We start from the raw sequence: 16,437 nt of genomic DNA, 5'->3' as shown, positions 1-16,437 counted from the left end.
ATCAACTGATTTTTGTGTGTACAGTATCATTTAACTTGACAATATTTTTCCTTTATGTTAACTGTTGGTACTATTTGCTGCCATTAAGTTCCTTAAGCATGAATTTTAAGTGCAGTGTTTCATAATCAGCTTGCTGAACCCATCTGAAATGATATGGGGTAAATATATTTTCTATTTAACAAATACAATAGCATAACTTAAAAAAAGACAACCCAACAAAACCACCAAACAAACCTCTGAAGTGACATTATCTCCTGTTTAGCAACAGAAAAAAGCCCAGCAAAACAAATTAGTAACAATTTGGTAACAGTTTCATTGATGTTTTTGGTAGCATTAGAGAGCTGAGCTTCCATATTCACTATTACTATAAAATTCAATAACTCCTTGTTTGGATAAAAAACTAAAAATTGTCCATAAAGTGGAAGGGTCTTCACAGTTATGATGACTCTGCCAGTGGTGACAAAGATCCTCTTGTCTTCCAAACAACTGTTTGCACAAAATGCAGTTATAGCCTGCTCTAGACCACATCTCTGGTTTTCTGCTTGGTGTACCCAAAGCTACATTTTGCATCTCTTTGGCTGCTTCGCTGCTTTGTGACGGAGTCAGTTCACTTTTAGATAACATATTGACATTATTTTGATGGTGAAAGTATATCTGTCTTTTCAGTTTTGGGAAAGCATAAAATTCTTCCTCATAGGCACTGCCCTTGGCTAAATGCCTCCTCTCACAGCACTGTTTCCAGAAGTGGGTTGTATGTTTGATCAGTTCCCCCTTAGATCCTCTGCTTCCTTGCAAACTCCCTTCCTTTACTCGTCCCTGGATCTCTTCTCCATGAGAGCACAATAAATGAAACTTCATTTCACCAAAGGACTGTGCAATAAACTGGCATCGACCACATTTTATCTGCAATTTCACTTCTCCTGGGTTATGGAATAGGTCCTCCAAATTGCACTTATTTCCCCTGTTAAAAAAAAAGGAAATACAAACCATTTCAGTGTTGGCCGTGCACAGAACAGAGATGCCAATTCTTGTCCTTTTAAGTTCCAAGAAAAGAGGACAGTCATGAAACATTCTTTTAATTAAAACCAGGCACTATTTGGAATGGGGAAAAAAAAAAAGAGAAAAATAAAATAATAATTTGGCTGATTAGGAAACAACTGAACCCAAGTGGTATTCAACACTGCTGAGTTTAGGAATTGCCTCCAAAATTAGCCTGGGTAGAAATAAACTTCTAACAAAACTAATGATTTTTAGATTTCCTGATTTAGTGAGGCAAGCCCAAACACTTCTAGCTCTGTGCTACAAAAGTGAAGTGGAATATTACCTGTGGCATACTACTAAAAGAAACCAACCTGTTTACACTGAGTGATCTAAGGTCAATTTAAGGCAAAACCATTTCCCACTCCAAGATGAAAACACTGAAACTTCAACACGTTGTGTTATTTTTTCCCTTAGCAGTTTGTAACACAGTTTTAAAACCTTTAAATACCTAATTTATAATTGGACAGCCCCTCTCATTGACTTAAGACAGTTCTGCAGTAGAAAGGGAAATACACACAGAACTAGTAAGTCCCAGGTGTAAGTTAAGCCAATCACAAGAAGATCTCCCCAGAAAACTTCTTGAAATGTCTCTAAAAAGGTTCACATAACACTATGGATTTATATGCATTAGATAGATTAACCAATACAACAGATAATCTGAGTGAGCCATTGTGTGCCAGCTAGTAAGGCTGGAAAAGAAAAGTGCTGTTTTCTTTTTAGGCTTGATACCTCACAAATTTCTAACTGATGCCCTGGGGAGTGGAGTTATGAAAAGCAAAATGTGTAAAATGGAACTGCAGTGGTGAAGTGAGGCATCAAGTTAAAGCCCTGGGCTTAATGAAGTTTACTTCAGTGGAAGTAAATGCACAGCAGGACAAACAAAAAAGCCAACATTTATGCTGTGTCAAGAAATTTCACCTGGAAAATCATAATGCAGAGACAAAAGAATGTTCTATCCATCACAATACGGTAAATGTTACCTTTTCTGTTTGGCTAAGAGATCTCAAAATCAGCAGCAATCAGCACACAAGACAGAGCAGCTCACAGCATTCCGGAGAAGGAAATGGGATAATGATATTTAACAGGGTAACCAAACTACAAGCTAATACTGAAATATGAATTGCTTTTCACTCACTGCTGTTGGCTCACTTATCTTCTGAGAAAAGTCCCAACATGGGTGGGACATAGAAGACATTACAGGTTAAAGTAGAAAAAGTGTCAGCTGTGAGGAATCAACTGACCAAAATAGCTCCAGTGGCACTATATTGGGTATCACTAGAACATGCAAAATTACATCAGATATTCCAAGTGCCAGCAATAATTTACATTCAATAAATCAGCTGAAATACAGCAGACAGTCTAAGAGATTGACTAGATCCCTTTATAAAATATTTAAACCATTAGGAATCTCAACCATGTTCATAATGATGATGTTTATGAATTTCCACTGAAAACCTGAAATCCCACTTTAATGAATGAAAACACTCACCTCTCTGTTACTTCTTCTGTCTCTCTCATGTTTGTGCCTCTCTTCTTTAAAGCATCTTGTAGCTGGTGCTCGCTAGTAGAAGGCTCTGTGTTGATAACAACCCTATGCACTTCTCTGAGGTGGCCAAAATACACCTTTGCATGGCCAAAAACTTTAGCACAGAATTCACAGCACACAAGCTTCCTGGGTTTGCCCTCGTTGTGATGAAGTTTCATGTGGGTGCTGAGGCTCCCGGAATGAATGTAGGCTTTGCGGCAAACGCGACAGCTGTAGGGCCGTCGGTTTGTGTGCGTGTTCATGTGGTCCTGAAGATGGTGTTTGAACTGGAAGATGTGGTTACAAATGAGACATTTATGGGATGGCTTAGGTAAGGTTGAACTGGCACTGCTACTTAGATCACTTGATTCAACCGACGCAGCATCGCTGTGCTTGGAATTTAAATATTTGTTGGGAAGCGAAGTGTTTAAGAAGCGATCTTGGTCTAAGTGGTCAGGAGATGCTGCCTCTACGATTGCTGCAGAGCTGAGCGGGGCAAAAGCCTGCACAACTACCACTGGTTTTGGTCTAATGCTGCGGTATTTTTTCACTGCCTCTGCTTTTTTGTCTTCAGGTGGCTGAAGATCAGCCTTCAGCCTCTCTCTTCCTTCCCTGAACTTACCAATGATACATTTCCTTCGCTTGGTCTGAAAAGCCAATACATCATCTGCGGCTCTTCTCCTGCTCCTTCTTTTAGAGGCTGCACTGCTCAATTTTTTAACACCGTCAGCGTCCACTTTATTGGATGGGGAGAAGTTACCTTCTCGAGTGGTTTGACTGGGGACTTGTGTAGAAGGTACAGCTGATGGCATATCAGATGCTTCAGTAGGAACATGATCAGCTCTTGTCAAAGTTGGTGTCTTCTCACACTCAGATCTTAGTGAAGGACCAGGCACATCTGTAACATCAGTATTCTTTCTAGATTTACAGAACACTGAAGTTTTCACCCTTTGGTAAGGCAAAATAGGAAGTTTTCCCTTAGGTGTTGATGGAGTCATCTGTATTGTACTGCCAAAAACTGCTGGTGACAGGACAGCAACAGAATTTGCAGAATTTGTGGGGCTTTCCTGCAGTTTCTCAGACATCATGCATGACTCTCTTGTGCTTTCAGATGCTGCCTTTGCTGAGCGTAGACGTCGTTTCGTGGCATTAAATGGACTTGCAGGCTTGGATAAAGACTCTTTAGCTACAGATGGTCCAGAAGAATTACTGTTGGCAGTTTCAGTTTTCTTCACCAAAGGAGACCCAGATTCCACACAATTGCTTTTATTTACTGATGTGGTAACTGTAATTTTAGCTGAGTCATGCTCTGTTAGCATTGCTTGCTCGGTTGAATCTGAACTATGAGTTTCAGGACAGTCTTCAGTTAAAGTAGTCATGTGGGAAGTCTGTGATGAGATCGATGCTTTGGTAGGAATCTTGTTATGTGCACCCAGCATAGAGGTTTGTGCTGGCTTTTTGTCACTCAGCAATTTACTTCTTATGGATTGGTACCTAGGGATAGGCAGCTTTAGGTTTTCAGAAGGGGTCATACTTGACTGCTGAACTTGCTGTGTTAGGGCAGGGGCAACATAAGGCAAGGCAAACAAAGAAAAAGTCCCCTCATGACCAGCCACCTGCATGACAGCATAGTTTTGAGTTGGTACCACCAGTGGCTTAGAACTTGCAGCTGAAATTGGTGTGTTTTGCTCAGGCAAAGACGACTGAAGACAAGAGACTACTCCAGATGTTAAAAGTTTTGGTACCATTTTTGGAGCAATGGTCCTAAACTGACTTCTCTTCTGAAAACTCTGTATTATATCTGAAGCGGATTTATGTTTATCTGTAATAATAACAAAACAAAGATGTGATATAATTTCTATATCCCCCCCACCCCCCTTTTTTTTTTTTAATTACTGGTCAAAAATAAACCTGCTCACAGAGGATACTATTGTACACAAAATTATTAAAAGTATTTAGGCATTTAAATGAATTTAAAACTGCAAAAGTTTCATGGTCTAAACAAAAATACTCCCTGAAGCATTGTGCTTGAATATAGATATGAAAAAAACCCCAACCCTCAATCTTAATCTTAAATGGATGTTCCATTCTATGCTAGAAACTACATGACATTACAGAACAATTACACTAACACCCTGGAAAAGCAGCACTAGCATGCTGGAAGAACCCAAAAGGACAATATAGAAAGGCAGGTGCTGGTCTCTTCTCAGGTTAATTAGTGAATTAGGGAATGGCCTCAAGGTGCTCCATGGAAGGTTAGGCTAGACATTAGGAAAAGTTTTTTCACCAAGTGGTCAAGCATTGGAACAGGCTGCCCAGGGAGGTGGTTGGTCACTATCCCTGGATGTGTTTAAAGATCATTTAGATGTGGTGCTTAGTGCTATGTTAGTGTTGAACTTGGTAGAGTAGGGTTAGTGGTTGGACCTGATGATCTCAAGGGTCTTTCTCAACCTGAATGATTCTATGATTTAAACTCCATGATGCAAAATTTTTCTGAGCACCTGCTGTGATCACATCTCTCAACCAGAGTCATGCTACCTTTCAGAGTTTCTATACCATTTAGAATTTGTGAGGTTTATCTGATACAGACCAAAGCTTAACTGATAAAACCTTAAATTACTGCTATATAACATGCAAATAATCTGTAATAAAATCAAAGAGAACTTGAGAGATGTACCACTCTTAACTACCCAGTCACACACACTGCCTATGTGCCTTTAATGCACAACAGAACTACCCCAGTAAGTTATTAAAATAGTTTCTTGAAAGCTGCAATTTGTCACAGTTGCATCACAGTTCCTTCCTGCTTCTACTTGTGTTGGTGAATGTTGCAGATGTTTTCAGTAAAGAAGAATGTGAGGATAATTAAGTAAACTCAAAGGAAAAAGGTAAAATGTGCAAGAGATGATCTGCATTGAGGAGCAGAGGTATATGCTGACCTTCAACACCCCACAAAAAAGTATTTTATATTAATTGCACCACAACCATTTCATAACAGCCTCACTACCCAGTCCAAAATACAAATACAGATGCTTCCAGTTCTCAAAAACTGGGATAGGTTTCCTGAAAAAAAGAACAATAACAAACCAACACCAAACGAATGAACAGATTTCCAATAATCTCAGTCAATCAAAATTGAAAGATCCCAATTGGAAGGCCAGTAATGTAAGAAAAAAATTGAGAGAAGAACCACATTTGAAGATGTAAAGGTGAATGCGGGGACCATGGGATACTGCAGTAAAGCAGTTCCAGAGGGAAGTTTCTGTTCCTTGCCCTTCTGAAGCCTTGTATTACAAACATTTATACATTGTTACAGACTTCAAGAGCTAACTGTGAATTATCATCAACCCTGGAAACACCAGGAAGTTTATCTTAATCCTGGATGTTCTTCTCAGACGTCACACACTTCCCAACACACACTGTAAATTTCAGAGCTATCATCTTTCATGACCAGATCTCCTGGGCATACTCATGGTATGCACATGTGCAGTAAAATCCAGGGCTTTCAGGACATGCTAGATTCACAGAGCAATCACATATAAACTGCAGAGTGCATACATACACTTGATGCTTCTCAAAACCTGACCTACAGCAGGTTCACAGAGTATTAACTATGCAGGATAGAGACCACTGATCCTTTTATTGCCATCTATAGCATCAAACCCCAAGGCTATTATGCACCTTCCTGATCCTCTAAGTGAAACTACTGGGCACCACCATAACTTTCTTTCTGCTCAGTGTCTGTAGAGATGTTCAGAATTTCTAGCTATTCTGTGCAGACAAGACTACTGCACATATGGAAATCCTACCCAAATACAAAGAGAGATCCCTCTACACAAGCATAAATCCAAGTTGAGGTTAGGAGGAAATATTTGTACAATAATGCATGACATCAGCTTTAAAAAACAAGCATATTCTTCTCACATACATTGATTTGCCAACTGCAAAATTAGGCAGTAAAATTGCTTTTCTTTAAAGAAGTCTCTCCACATGCTTAACATTCCTGAAGAAAGTATCATCCCAGAAGCCAAGACCCTCATGAACATCAACCACAAAAGGCTCTTTGAAACAAGGTCCATTTAGATCAGTATTATTCTTACGCAGTTAGCACAATACTATGCATTGGTGTAACTGTGTGAGAAGGGCTTTTCATACAGTTTTTCCAACTAGTGTAATTTTATCAGAAATAAGTCTTACTGACAAGCTGTACTTCCTTCCCTCCTTCACTTTCCTTCCTTCCAACTTCCTTCATTCCTTTCCCCTAAGTTTACATTAGATGGTTCAGTGCAGAAATATTCATTGCAATGCCACTGGTAAGCCAAGGATACTCAGCTCTGTATTTCTCTCTCAGCCAACACAGCTGCTGTAGTTAAGCAGCTTAGACAGTGTCTAAATATAGAGCTGGGCTAGATGCAGACTAGCTGTCTGGCCATCCTTCAGACTTGGGTAGGATTTTGCATATGATTTGGGAAGTTAATTGGAAGAACTGGTAGAAGATTATTTAGCATCTTGGATCAGGAAAAAGAAACCAGTCAGCTGACAGGCTGGAAGTCCTGCTGACCCCATCCAGAGTATGCAATTATCATCAGTGACCAAATCTATTCCTATTTTTCATTTATACTTGGCTAAAAGTTTCAACAATCCCTTTTGGACACTACAAGTAATTCATGTCTCTGCCCCCCTAACACTGGCCACTTAGAAAACTAAGATGCATCTTTCAGGGACAGTCAACTTTTAGTCACATCTTATTCCAAATTATTTCTGTCTCCACTTCAAAGGATTCATTTTGACTGGTCAGTTGCAACTTCAGAAAAAGCCTTCATGCAAACTCATGAAGTCTTGCATCTAAGAAGGGGAATTTTCCATTAAGGGAGGCTCTGCAATGGCATTTTTGAGGATGGCCTTTGAGTGCAGGCAGCATTCTTTCTACAAATCAGATTACAGATGCTTCACTGGAAGACAAAAATTTTTATACTTTCTCTAAAATTTTCATTAAGAATTAAGAAAATGAAGGAAAACAGATTTAATAGTGGAATGACAGGAAGCTCACTTTTAAGTGCTGTGTTCTCAGTCTTTAAAATACACAAGGAGCTGGGGCAACAGGCAGACACTTTTAAATAATTAAGCCAGGGTTAAATCAAATGCAATACAATCCATTTACTTTAAAAGTCTCTGTTAAAAGATTAATGGTTACCATGCTAGTACCTGCAAGTATTAAATCACTCAGAAATCTGCAGGATGTCATAAGCTTTCACCCCTTCTAAATAACCTTAAAATCAGATAGAACTGGACAAAGCTACACCAATTTAAAAAAAAAAAATCACTGACACAAAGTCCCCGATACAGCCATGCTGGGAAGAGTCCTCTAGAGGAAATAGCCTTTCATGGTGCTCCTGTTCATCAGTCTTTTCTGCACTCTTTTTGTACCTCCTTCAGTTAGTTTGTTCTTTGTGTAAACCACATACCATTACTGAACTCAGACACTGCCAAAAGCATCAGAAGCAATTTCATTTTCTCCACTAATCTGGTCTATTTTGAACACTAAAATAAATCACCAAAATACCAGAAACCGCTGTGTAACAGCACTAACTTTTAAAAACAATCCTTGTAGGATCACTGAACCTGTGTAGGTAAGTAATCAATTTGTGTATGACTGGACAATAGCAGCAAAAAAAGGACCATCTTGATTTGGAGGGAAAGGCACAACATAGATGAAAAAGCTTAATGAATTATTTTATTAAACGTATGCTTACATCGCTGAGTCTTTGGCTGACTTTGAAAGGAAGAATATCTGCTTGATGGGAAAGAAAAAAAAAAATGCACAGCTTTCCAACAACCAGTACTGGATTTATTTCTGTCAGTGACAGTTAATCACTCGTTTTGCCATATCTCCATACACACTAAATACCTGTGGATACTGTCTTTCCAGCACAAGTTTCTTGGTTGTGCTGACCCAGCATACTTTGTCGGACACAATGTTTCTCTGCAGGATTAGCATGCAAAAAACCACCACCTGCAAAAGCACTTTGGTCAGTTATAAGTAGATCCCAAGACAAATAAAACCCCAAAACAAATCCCATACAACTCCCCAAACCAACAAACCTCAGAAAAAGGCAATATGTAATGACAATAGAAAACATTAACTTCCAGTTAATGTGTTAAGAAAGCTGCTGTTACTTGCTCTTTGCCATTTTTCTCTCCTCAAGAACAGTCTTTAAAGCTAATATATTGCACACCAAATGAAAGGTGATAGCTTAGTAACTGAGTAAAGCTAGTTAATGTGGTAAACAGATGGGATGCTCTGGCTTCAGTGTATGCCAGACAGACAACAGCACCAAAGAGAAAAGCTCAGAAAAATGAAGGTTCAGTAGTTTTCATGAGGCTTTCAAATACAGAGGCTAAATTCTATGCTGATTTGCACTTCTTGTAAACCCCTGTAAATCAAGGGAACTGCAGATATTCTAGAAAATAGAATTTGGCCACACACCTGTATGAAGTAAGTTTGGGAATAAAGCATCAGGAATGCCCAGCTCTGTATGTTATAGCAATTCATCTGCAGTTGTTTCTAACTCTGCCTAGTAATAACTATTTGGGTGGAATGTTCCATTCTGGGTATTTGCCTCAGGTAATGTTATAACATGAATGTCAACAGAAAATGCCAGCCATCCTCAGGTATGCCTGCATTCAAAACAACCAACCAAAACAACCAACCAATCTACTAACACATCTGTGCATTTTGTGAAGACCATGATCACATTTTTAAGATACTGGCATGCATTCAATAGGTTCTTTAAGCAGGTAGTTTTCTCAATGCTTACGTTCTATTGAGCATGCTCCTGCTGCTGGCAAGGCTGGATTTTTCCTAAAACTATAGCTTTAGGTCCAAACATCCAAGTTGGAACAAGGAAATGGCCTCTCCTTAACTGCTGAACTGACTATGTGGAAGAAACACTAGGATATATTTAGCAGTGCACAGAACAGGACAAGAGGTAGTGGGCACAAACTTGAATACAGGAAGTTCCATCTAAACGTGAGGAACTTCTTTACTTTGAGGATGGCGGAGCACTGAGGCTGCCCAGAGAGGTGGTGGAGTCTCCATCTCTGCAGTCATTCAAAATCTGCCTGGATGCTGCCTTGTGCAGTCTGCTCTACATGAATCTGCTTTGGCAGGGGTGCTGGATTAGATGATCTCCAGAGGTCCCTTCCAACCCCTATCGTTCTGTAACTTCATGATATCCAGGGCATCTAGACACCATACTAACTCATGATATATTATCTTACCCAACCACCTTCAAATTATAGTTGGAATCCTGTTTCCACAGGGAATAACAAGTGGCCAACAGCTTTCAAGTAACCTTTATGAGTTATATATCAAATGTATAAGCCACATGTGGGTAAATCAATATTCAAAAGCAACATCTTATACAAAATGTGGGCAATGCAGGGCTTAACCTATTTCTGTGCTACTCTATAAAGGATGAGAGTCTTGCAAGTCTTTCCTAAAAGTCAGAACATATATGCATAAAAGATTTTTAAGCATTCTTTTGCAATGAAGTTAAAATGCAGATCAACACGTTCTCTTAACAATTCTCATGTAATGTCTGTGAACCTTAAAACTTTCCCTTTTTTTTTTTTGTTTGGGTTTTTTATTTTGGTTTGCTTTTTTTTAAGGCAAGTCTTTCAAATTATAAGCTTCTAATTTCATGTTAAGGTCAACATAATTAATAGGTTTTTAAGGAGATCAAAATATTTTCGTATCAAGAAATTAAAACTGACAAAGAGAGCTAGACATAAGGCATCTGTAATTATTAATCTTTTTACATCTTTACAGTTGAAAACAAAAAAAATCACTATGGCAATAAGAGAATTTAGGAATAAGGTTTATGCAGATAAATCTATGGGCTCCAGATGGTGCCTGGCCTCTGCAACCACACAAATCACTATTAAAGATGAAACCACTGGTTCTTTTCTGTTTAAGCACGGAACTTGTCTGAGAGGCTGTTAGATACATCAAAGCCTGTGTTTCAGCTTCTGTACAGCTAAGAGTTTCAGGAACCTACCATGACAAGCGGGCATTAATCTAGAAACTGCACTGCTCTGACAGCACTCAATTGAGTAGAATGGGAATTATGGTGGTATCACTGCAAACCCAGGGGTTTATCTTTGTCAGTTTTGCCCAATGACTCTCCTCCATAAAGGATAACATCCCTGGAGATTTGAGAAGCAAGGCTGCAGTGACACAGCTGCTTGGGAGAACTAATAAAAAAAAAATAGATGAAGGGAGGTGATGGAAGGACTGGTCATAAACTCCTAATTCACAGACCTTCAACAGCATTACAAACATAAATAAGGTATCTTAGAAGGTGGGGATAAACAGGAGAGTCAAAAGAAAAGGCTGTAATTGGATTTTTTAAAGTTATTTTCTGGGAGAACTGCCAGTTGACATTTCTTTTATCGAACTTCAAGAAAGGTATGGGCCTAAACAGTAATTCATTCACTGTAAAGTCAATGTCAACATAAAGACCTTTTTAAAAGGTCTATCAGGGTCACATCAACCTGGACAAAACCTTGATATGCCTAATAGAAATGGTAATTAATAGACTTATTTTTTCTTTAAGTGCAGGAAACAATAATGGTCAGGTCTGCTACAAAAACGAAGGCAGAATTCTTCAGGAACTATGCAGCACAAAAAGGTCAAGTAGAGTCATTTTATGAATATATCATGAAGTATTTTCTGACTAGACTCTTGTTCCCTTTTCAAACAAGCTGAGAACAGAATCTGTCTTCATCTTACCAAGAAACATGTACATCTGATCGCAGTAATTATTCCTTGTACTCCAAAAAACTAATTTTTGCAAATATTGACATGCAGATAGCACAACAAACAAGATTCTTATTCCTTTTAAGAAGTATCTTTTTTTTTTTGGGTGAAAAAGAGAGCACATCTTTCTGACAAAAGCCTGTATGTATGAGAAAAAACTAATTCACCACTTTGCCTCAATGTAATTTAATCAAGGCATTAAAAGCATCTGTATGATGATTTCTGCAGTACGAACTTTGAAAAGTGTTCCCTTGTTAAAGAAGAGAAGAGGATCAGAAGACTGCCAGTACTAACCTGGCCTATTTTGAGTCTTCCTATATGAACTGTGCACCGTGTTTATCGCTCCCCAAAGAAAGAGGCAGAACACAGAGGCACCCTGTTAAACTGAGATGACAACTGGAGAGTATTTTTGGAGGGACTTTGTAAATAGCTCATTTCCTTTGAAAATTGCCTAAAGTTATCTAACTTTTCAATGGGGAACTCTACCCAGGGTTTTTGTTTGCTTTGTATCCTCTTTCATTTCTCCATGACCCAAATTTGTTCAGAAAAAGAACTCTACTGCTCTGGCTGAGATACACAAAACATTGCCACTTGTAGTCAATTCCACTAGGGATTAAAACAAAAATAAAGATTAGAGCATCTCCACAGTACTTCAAATTGATATGTACATTTTTTTCAAAGACAGATATAGCCCTGCATAGCACAGGAAAACTGAAACATCTTCAGGAAGACTGTGATATTGGTTAGTAAGACCTGAGTTTTCAGAATGTAAAACTGTCACTCGCTGCTGAACCTGAACATAGCTAGGGCCTTTCTGGCAGTAGGACATAGCAGAAAACAATTTAAATTACAGTATTTTAATGTTTTTCCTCCCTCTGTGTATAATTATGATTATTTGCAATGCTAACTGGCATTGCTAAGTTTGTCCATGCTGGCCACTATACTGTTTAGAGGCAGGACTGGATGTCAGAAAGAGGTACTGGATGTGCTGTAAAGGCATTGACTGAATACCCTGCTGCTAAGTGATAATGTACCAGCAAACAGTTGTCCTGGGTGCCAGCAGAGAAGGGATTAAACCAGGAATGCAGGCTAAAGATGACATCCCTAACCTGCCATGTGACGGAATACCAGCATTTTTAATTAAATTCACGTGTATCTGCCCTGCGCTGGCAGACAAAGGAGCCCCTGGGTGCAAAGTCCAGCAGGGGGAGTCGGGTGTCCGTCACCGCTGCCTCCGGCCAGCGCCGGAGCCAGACAGGCCCCGAAGCGCAGGGCGGGCCGCGGGCGCTTGGGCAGCCCCCGGGGGCGCTCGGCAGACCACACTGCGGTTATCGTCTATTCTCTCTTTAAAAGGTCATCTCACTTTACATCTGTGACTTGCGTCGACTACCCTAGAGTCACTGTCAAACAACTGAAAGGCTAAACTACTTGTCTAATAATCCTGTAACAATAAATATTTCCATTGAAAAATCCCCGAAGTCAGAAAATCTTCTCCAGCAGCGCACACAACCTCTGAACCTCATGACTAGTTATGCTATTACTTCAAAAATATTCCACCTTTGCAAACTTCTGAGTCAATTCAGTCTTTTGCATAACTTGAGAAACTGTTGAAGCAAAGCAGCTGACCCTTCTTGTTGAAATAACTTCTCCTAAACTACTTACTACCTGTAACTGCAGTACATTTCTTTCGTGATTTAAAAAAAATAAATCCTTTACTGATTTAGAGTTAATGCAGTTTATGTCCCAAATAACACGTCCATGTTACTTAAAAACATCAGTATTTAGAACAGATGTTCTTTTGGTTGACATCTGAAAACAAAGCCTTATTACCAACATATTTTCCCATCCCAAGCAATACCCTGAATTCTTTGTCAAACTTTCTTGCTTTCATCACTGCTCAGCTCATCACACAAACCATCTGCATAAATAAAGATGTAAGCATCTGCTGTATGGCAAATGGTCTCAGGGGCAGATGTTTTTATCCTCACATTCATGTCACTGGCTTGGATACATTATTTGAACAGATGTACACAATCTGAAAGTGTTGTGTCCCACAGTGAAATGTCTCCAACTGCTTTCTATCAAAGTACATAAATGCTATTTGCACCTGCATTTATGTTAATGATATAAAGGCAGCAGGGGTTCCAGCAAAGCGAGAGCTGATGCTAAGAAACACGTTTGCATGGCTAATTGAAGTTTGAGATCTCCCAGCACCAAATGACCACAGTAACATGGACACAAAATGTACTGAACTATGTAACGACTTTAAAAAAAAACCCACAACTATATTTTTTAATTCAAAATAAGCATACTAAAGAAACAAAACTGATTGCAGCCTGTGATATGCTTCTTAAAAGTGTAGTTTTTAAAAGTATTACATTCCTAGATAAACAGGACTTCCTTATGTTTTGCACAGTAACTGTGTAAAATGCACAAGTATTTCACATTAGAGACACTTAACAACATTTTATAATCCTCACAGCCAAAGGTGCTTCAGTTCTGTAATGGTACATTGGCATTTTATGACATTGTGGAGCACTATAAAAAAAATCCCAGCACTTACTTGACAGCAAATATTAACATGAGTGTGAAAGAATGTGATGCTTCAATGATAATTTCGTAATTCCTAGGGAAAAATTAAAATCTTAGGTGTGAAATATTTGCCATTATTCAGGAAAGTAGATCCATTTGGACACGGAGTTACAATTGCTTGTTATATAAATGATAATTGCCTTTCTTATAAAATATTTTAAATTGAGGAAAAACACAGGTGCCCTGACGGAGTATGAATCAAATGACAGATCTTCTGCTATTACATGACAAATGGTAGCAGTGAAGACTTTATGTTATCACTCAAAGAACTTGCACTAACTGTTACTTCCATACTCAACCAAAAAATAACAAGCACTTTAGAAGTACAGAAAAGACTGACAAAACTGCCATACTGAAAGGAACTGATGGATGTATTCTACTTCCAATACAAATAAAAGGTTTGAAAACAAATGATAAGAAATTGCACCAATGTTGAAGTTCTATGTAAATCATTATAAATTGCTAATAACTTCAAAATCTTCAAAGTGCTGTAACACATTAAGAAACGAAAGTGACAATAAAAAAAGATTGACAGCAAAAGAATACAAATACCACACTGAGACTAGGACAATTGCAGAATATCATGATTTCACACTGATACAGCTCTTGGTCAGGATCTGGTTATGATTTTTAACATGAACCCTCACTTCCAAAGTTTATAACATGGCTCTTATAATCCACTTTGGGTGCAATTTGAGAACAGATGGAACACTGACTGGAATGAATTTTTGTTTAAGAAAAAAAAAAAAAAAAAAAATCTCCAAGTAAATGATTCATCAATTTCAACTTTGCAAACAGCTTTGCACTCTATGTTCTCTCCCTGTTATTCAGAAATGGCTTTAAAATGAAGGTAACACACGCAAAATGGCTATAAGAGTGGTCAAATTCCTGTTAAAGGAAAAATTAATTCTAGTATTTAAAAGCCTTAATTTAAGTATTTCTCTCACAAGCCTGTGGCTGTAGAGCACGCTGCAGGGAGGACAGCCTTGCATAACAGTAAGTCCTGTCTCCCTTGAAAGAATAGTCCCATTACACACAGAACTCATCAACTAAGATCCATTTGCATGACATCTGTCTGGAACAGCTTCCTCAGAATTATATCAGCATCATAAAAACACACTTCACAAAGCAGGTAACATATAAACTCACACGACAGGAAAAGCTCAAGGCTTCAAGTTAAGTAACAGATAGTGCTTTTCTTAATCAACATAAATACTAATAATGGAAACTTAACAGACAACCTGCAGTGGTTCTGAAAGGTGCATTAGACTGTCGTTACAGCCATCAAACATCTACTCACACTTAAAGCCATCATTAAAAAAAGGCACTGAAGTTAAAATTCATCATATTTAAACATTAGCATTGTGACAAGGAAATTAAAGTTACTGCTGCACATTTAAAGGCTTGGGAATACACAGGTGCAGCACAAATACCCTTACTAATAATGGAGGGGAAAATTCAAGATGCTAACCCCACTGAATATATCAAAAAAGACGACTTCTAAAGAGCCAAACATAGGAGAAATACAGTTAAGACTGAAAAATGTTAGCAAGAACAGGAATGCTGGAGAAAGGGCATTTAAAATCTAAAAATCTAAGTTTGTGTTTAGAAAATGTGTCATTTTTTTGTTTGTGCTAGCCTTGTAGCATAACTTCCAAGTAACTTGCAAAGTTTGATCCCAGATTACACGAAGGTCAAATATGACAATGAATTTCCAATAGCTGAGGATTAAATACATTTAGTAAGACCTGAACACTTAATTCTGCATAATCAAACAAGAAGCAGATTTATCTATTTCAAGTTTCAACTAGAGGTGGTAATGGTAATTAGCAATCTCCTAAAGAAGAAAATTATCCTAGCTATTGCAATAGTTCAAAGTGATAAATGTTACAGTATAATGGCTTTTAAAAACCATATTAGGACAGAATAGCAGACATGAGTCATGTAGTGATTTATTAATGATGGTATTTCTTTCACATTTTGAATCACAAACAACAAGTACAGAAAGTATACTATACCTGCAGAAAAAGTTAAAGGATTCTGCATTATGCCCTTTAATAGTCACGACAATGCTCCTGCAAAGAAGAAATACAGACATTTAAGATGTTCTGATAATTCTTCATAAACTTAAAAAAAAAAGGCAAAGCAAAGACAATAATACTTAAAAATTATGTTTCAGAATGGTTGCCAGTATGTCCATACCACGTGCAAAATACCAGGAGTTTCCCTGGATCTCACACATCTGTACATGCACTCTCCCATTCCAACACTAGGTATCTCTCACTTCAGCTTCATGTCATTGAAAACCCCCATTACAGCCAGGAAAGAGGACATTATGAATTCCAATGCAACAATGCATTCTAAAGAATCACAGACAATGCAGGGTTAAGCAATTATTTTCCTTCAAATATCTGACTGCATGGATCCCATATAACTGACGAGCAGAATCTTCCATGGA

The 16,437-nt window shown here is 38.3% G+C and overlaps 1 protein-coding gene across 1 annotated transcript; it reads right to left on the bottom strand.

The window, feature by feature from the left end:
• Nucleotides 1-300: 300 nt before the first annotated feature.
• Nucleotides 301-16,025, bottom strand: ZNF438 (zinc finger protein 438). The gene is made up of 4 exons (XM_054390064.1): nucleotides 15,998-16,025; nucleotides 8,475-8,579; nucleotides 2,531-4,388; nucleotides 301-961 (listed from the first exon to the last, which is right to left on the bottom strand). The coding sequence occupies exons 1-4, from the start codon at nucleotides 16,023-16,025 to the stop codon at nucleotides 334-336; spliced, it is 2,619 nt and encodes an 872-aa protein (XP_054246039.1). The 3' UTR covers nucleotides 301-333.
• Between the last annotated feature and the right edge of the window lie 412 nt (nucleotides 16,026-16,437).

The sequence above is a fragment of the Indicator indicator genome, chromosome 20 (genome assembly GCF_027791375.1).
Source record: "Indicator indicator isolate 239-I01 chromosome 20, UM_Iind_1.1, whole genome shotgun sequence".
NCBI classification, from domain to species: Eukaryota; Metazoa; Chordata; class Aves; order Piciformes; family Indicatoridae; genus Indicator; species Indicator indicator.
This window is presented reverse-complemented; position numbering and strand designations above follow the sequence as displayed.

What these genes read in the sequence shown, in the direction of transcription:
- ZNF438 (XM_054390064.1), bottom strand. Translation starts at nt 16,025, where the DNA reads ATGCAGAATCCTTTAACTTTTTCTGCAG. An exon ending in TCCTTTAACTTTTTCTGCAG is followed by an intron (nt 8,580 to 15,997) that starts GTATAGTATACT and finishes GTGCTTTTGCAG; the next exon opens with GTGGTGGTTTTTTGCATGCT. An exon ending in TGGAAAGACAGTATCCACAG is followed by an intron (nt 4,389 to 8,474) that starts GTATTTAGTGTG and finishes TTATTATTACAG; the next exon opens with ATAAACATAAATCCGCTTCA.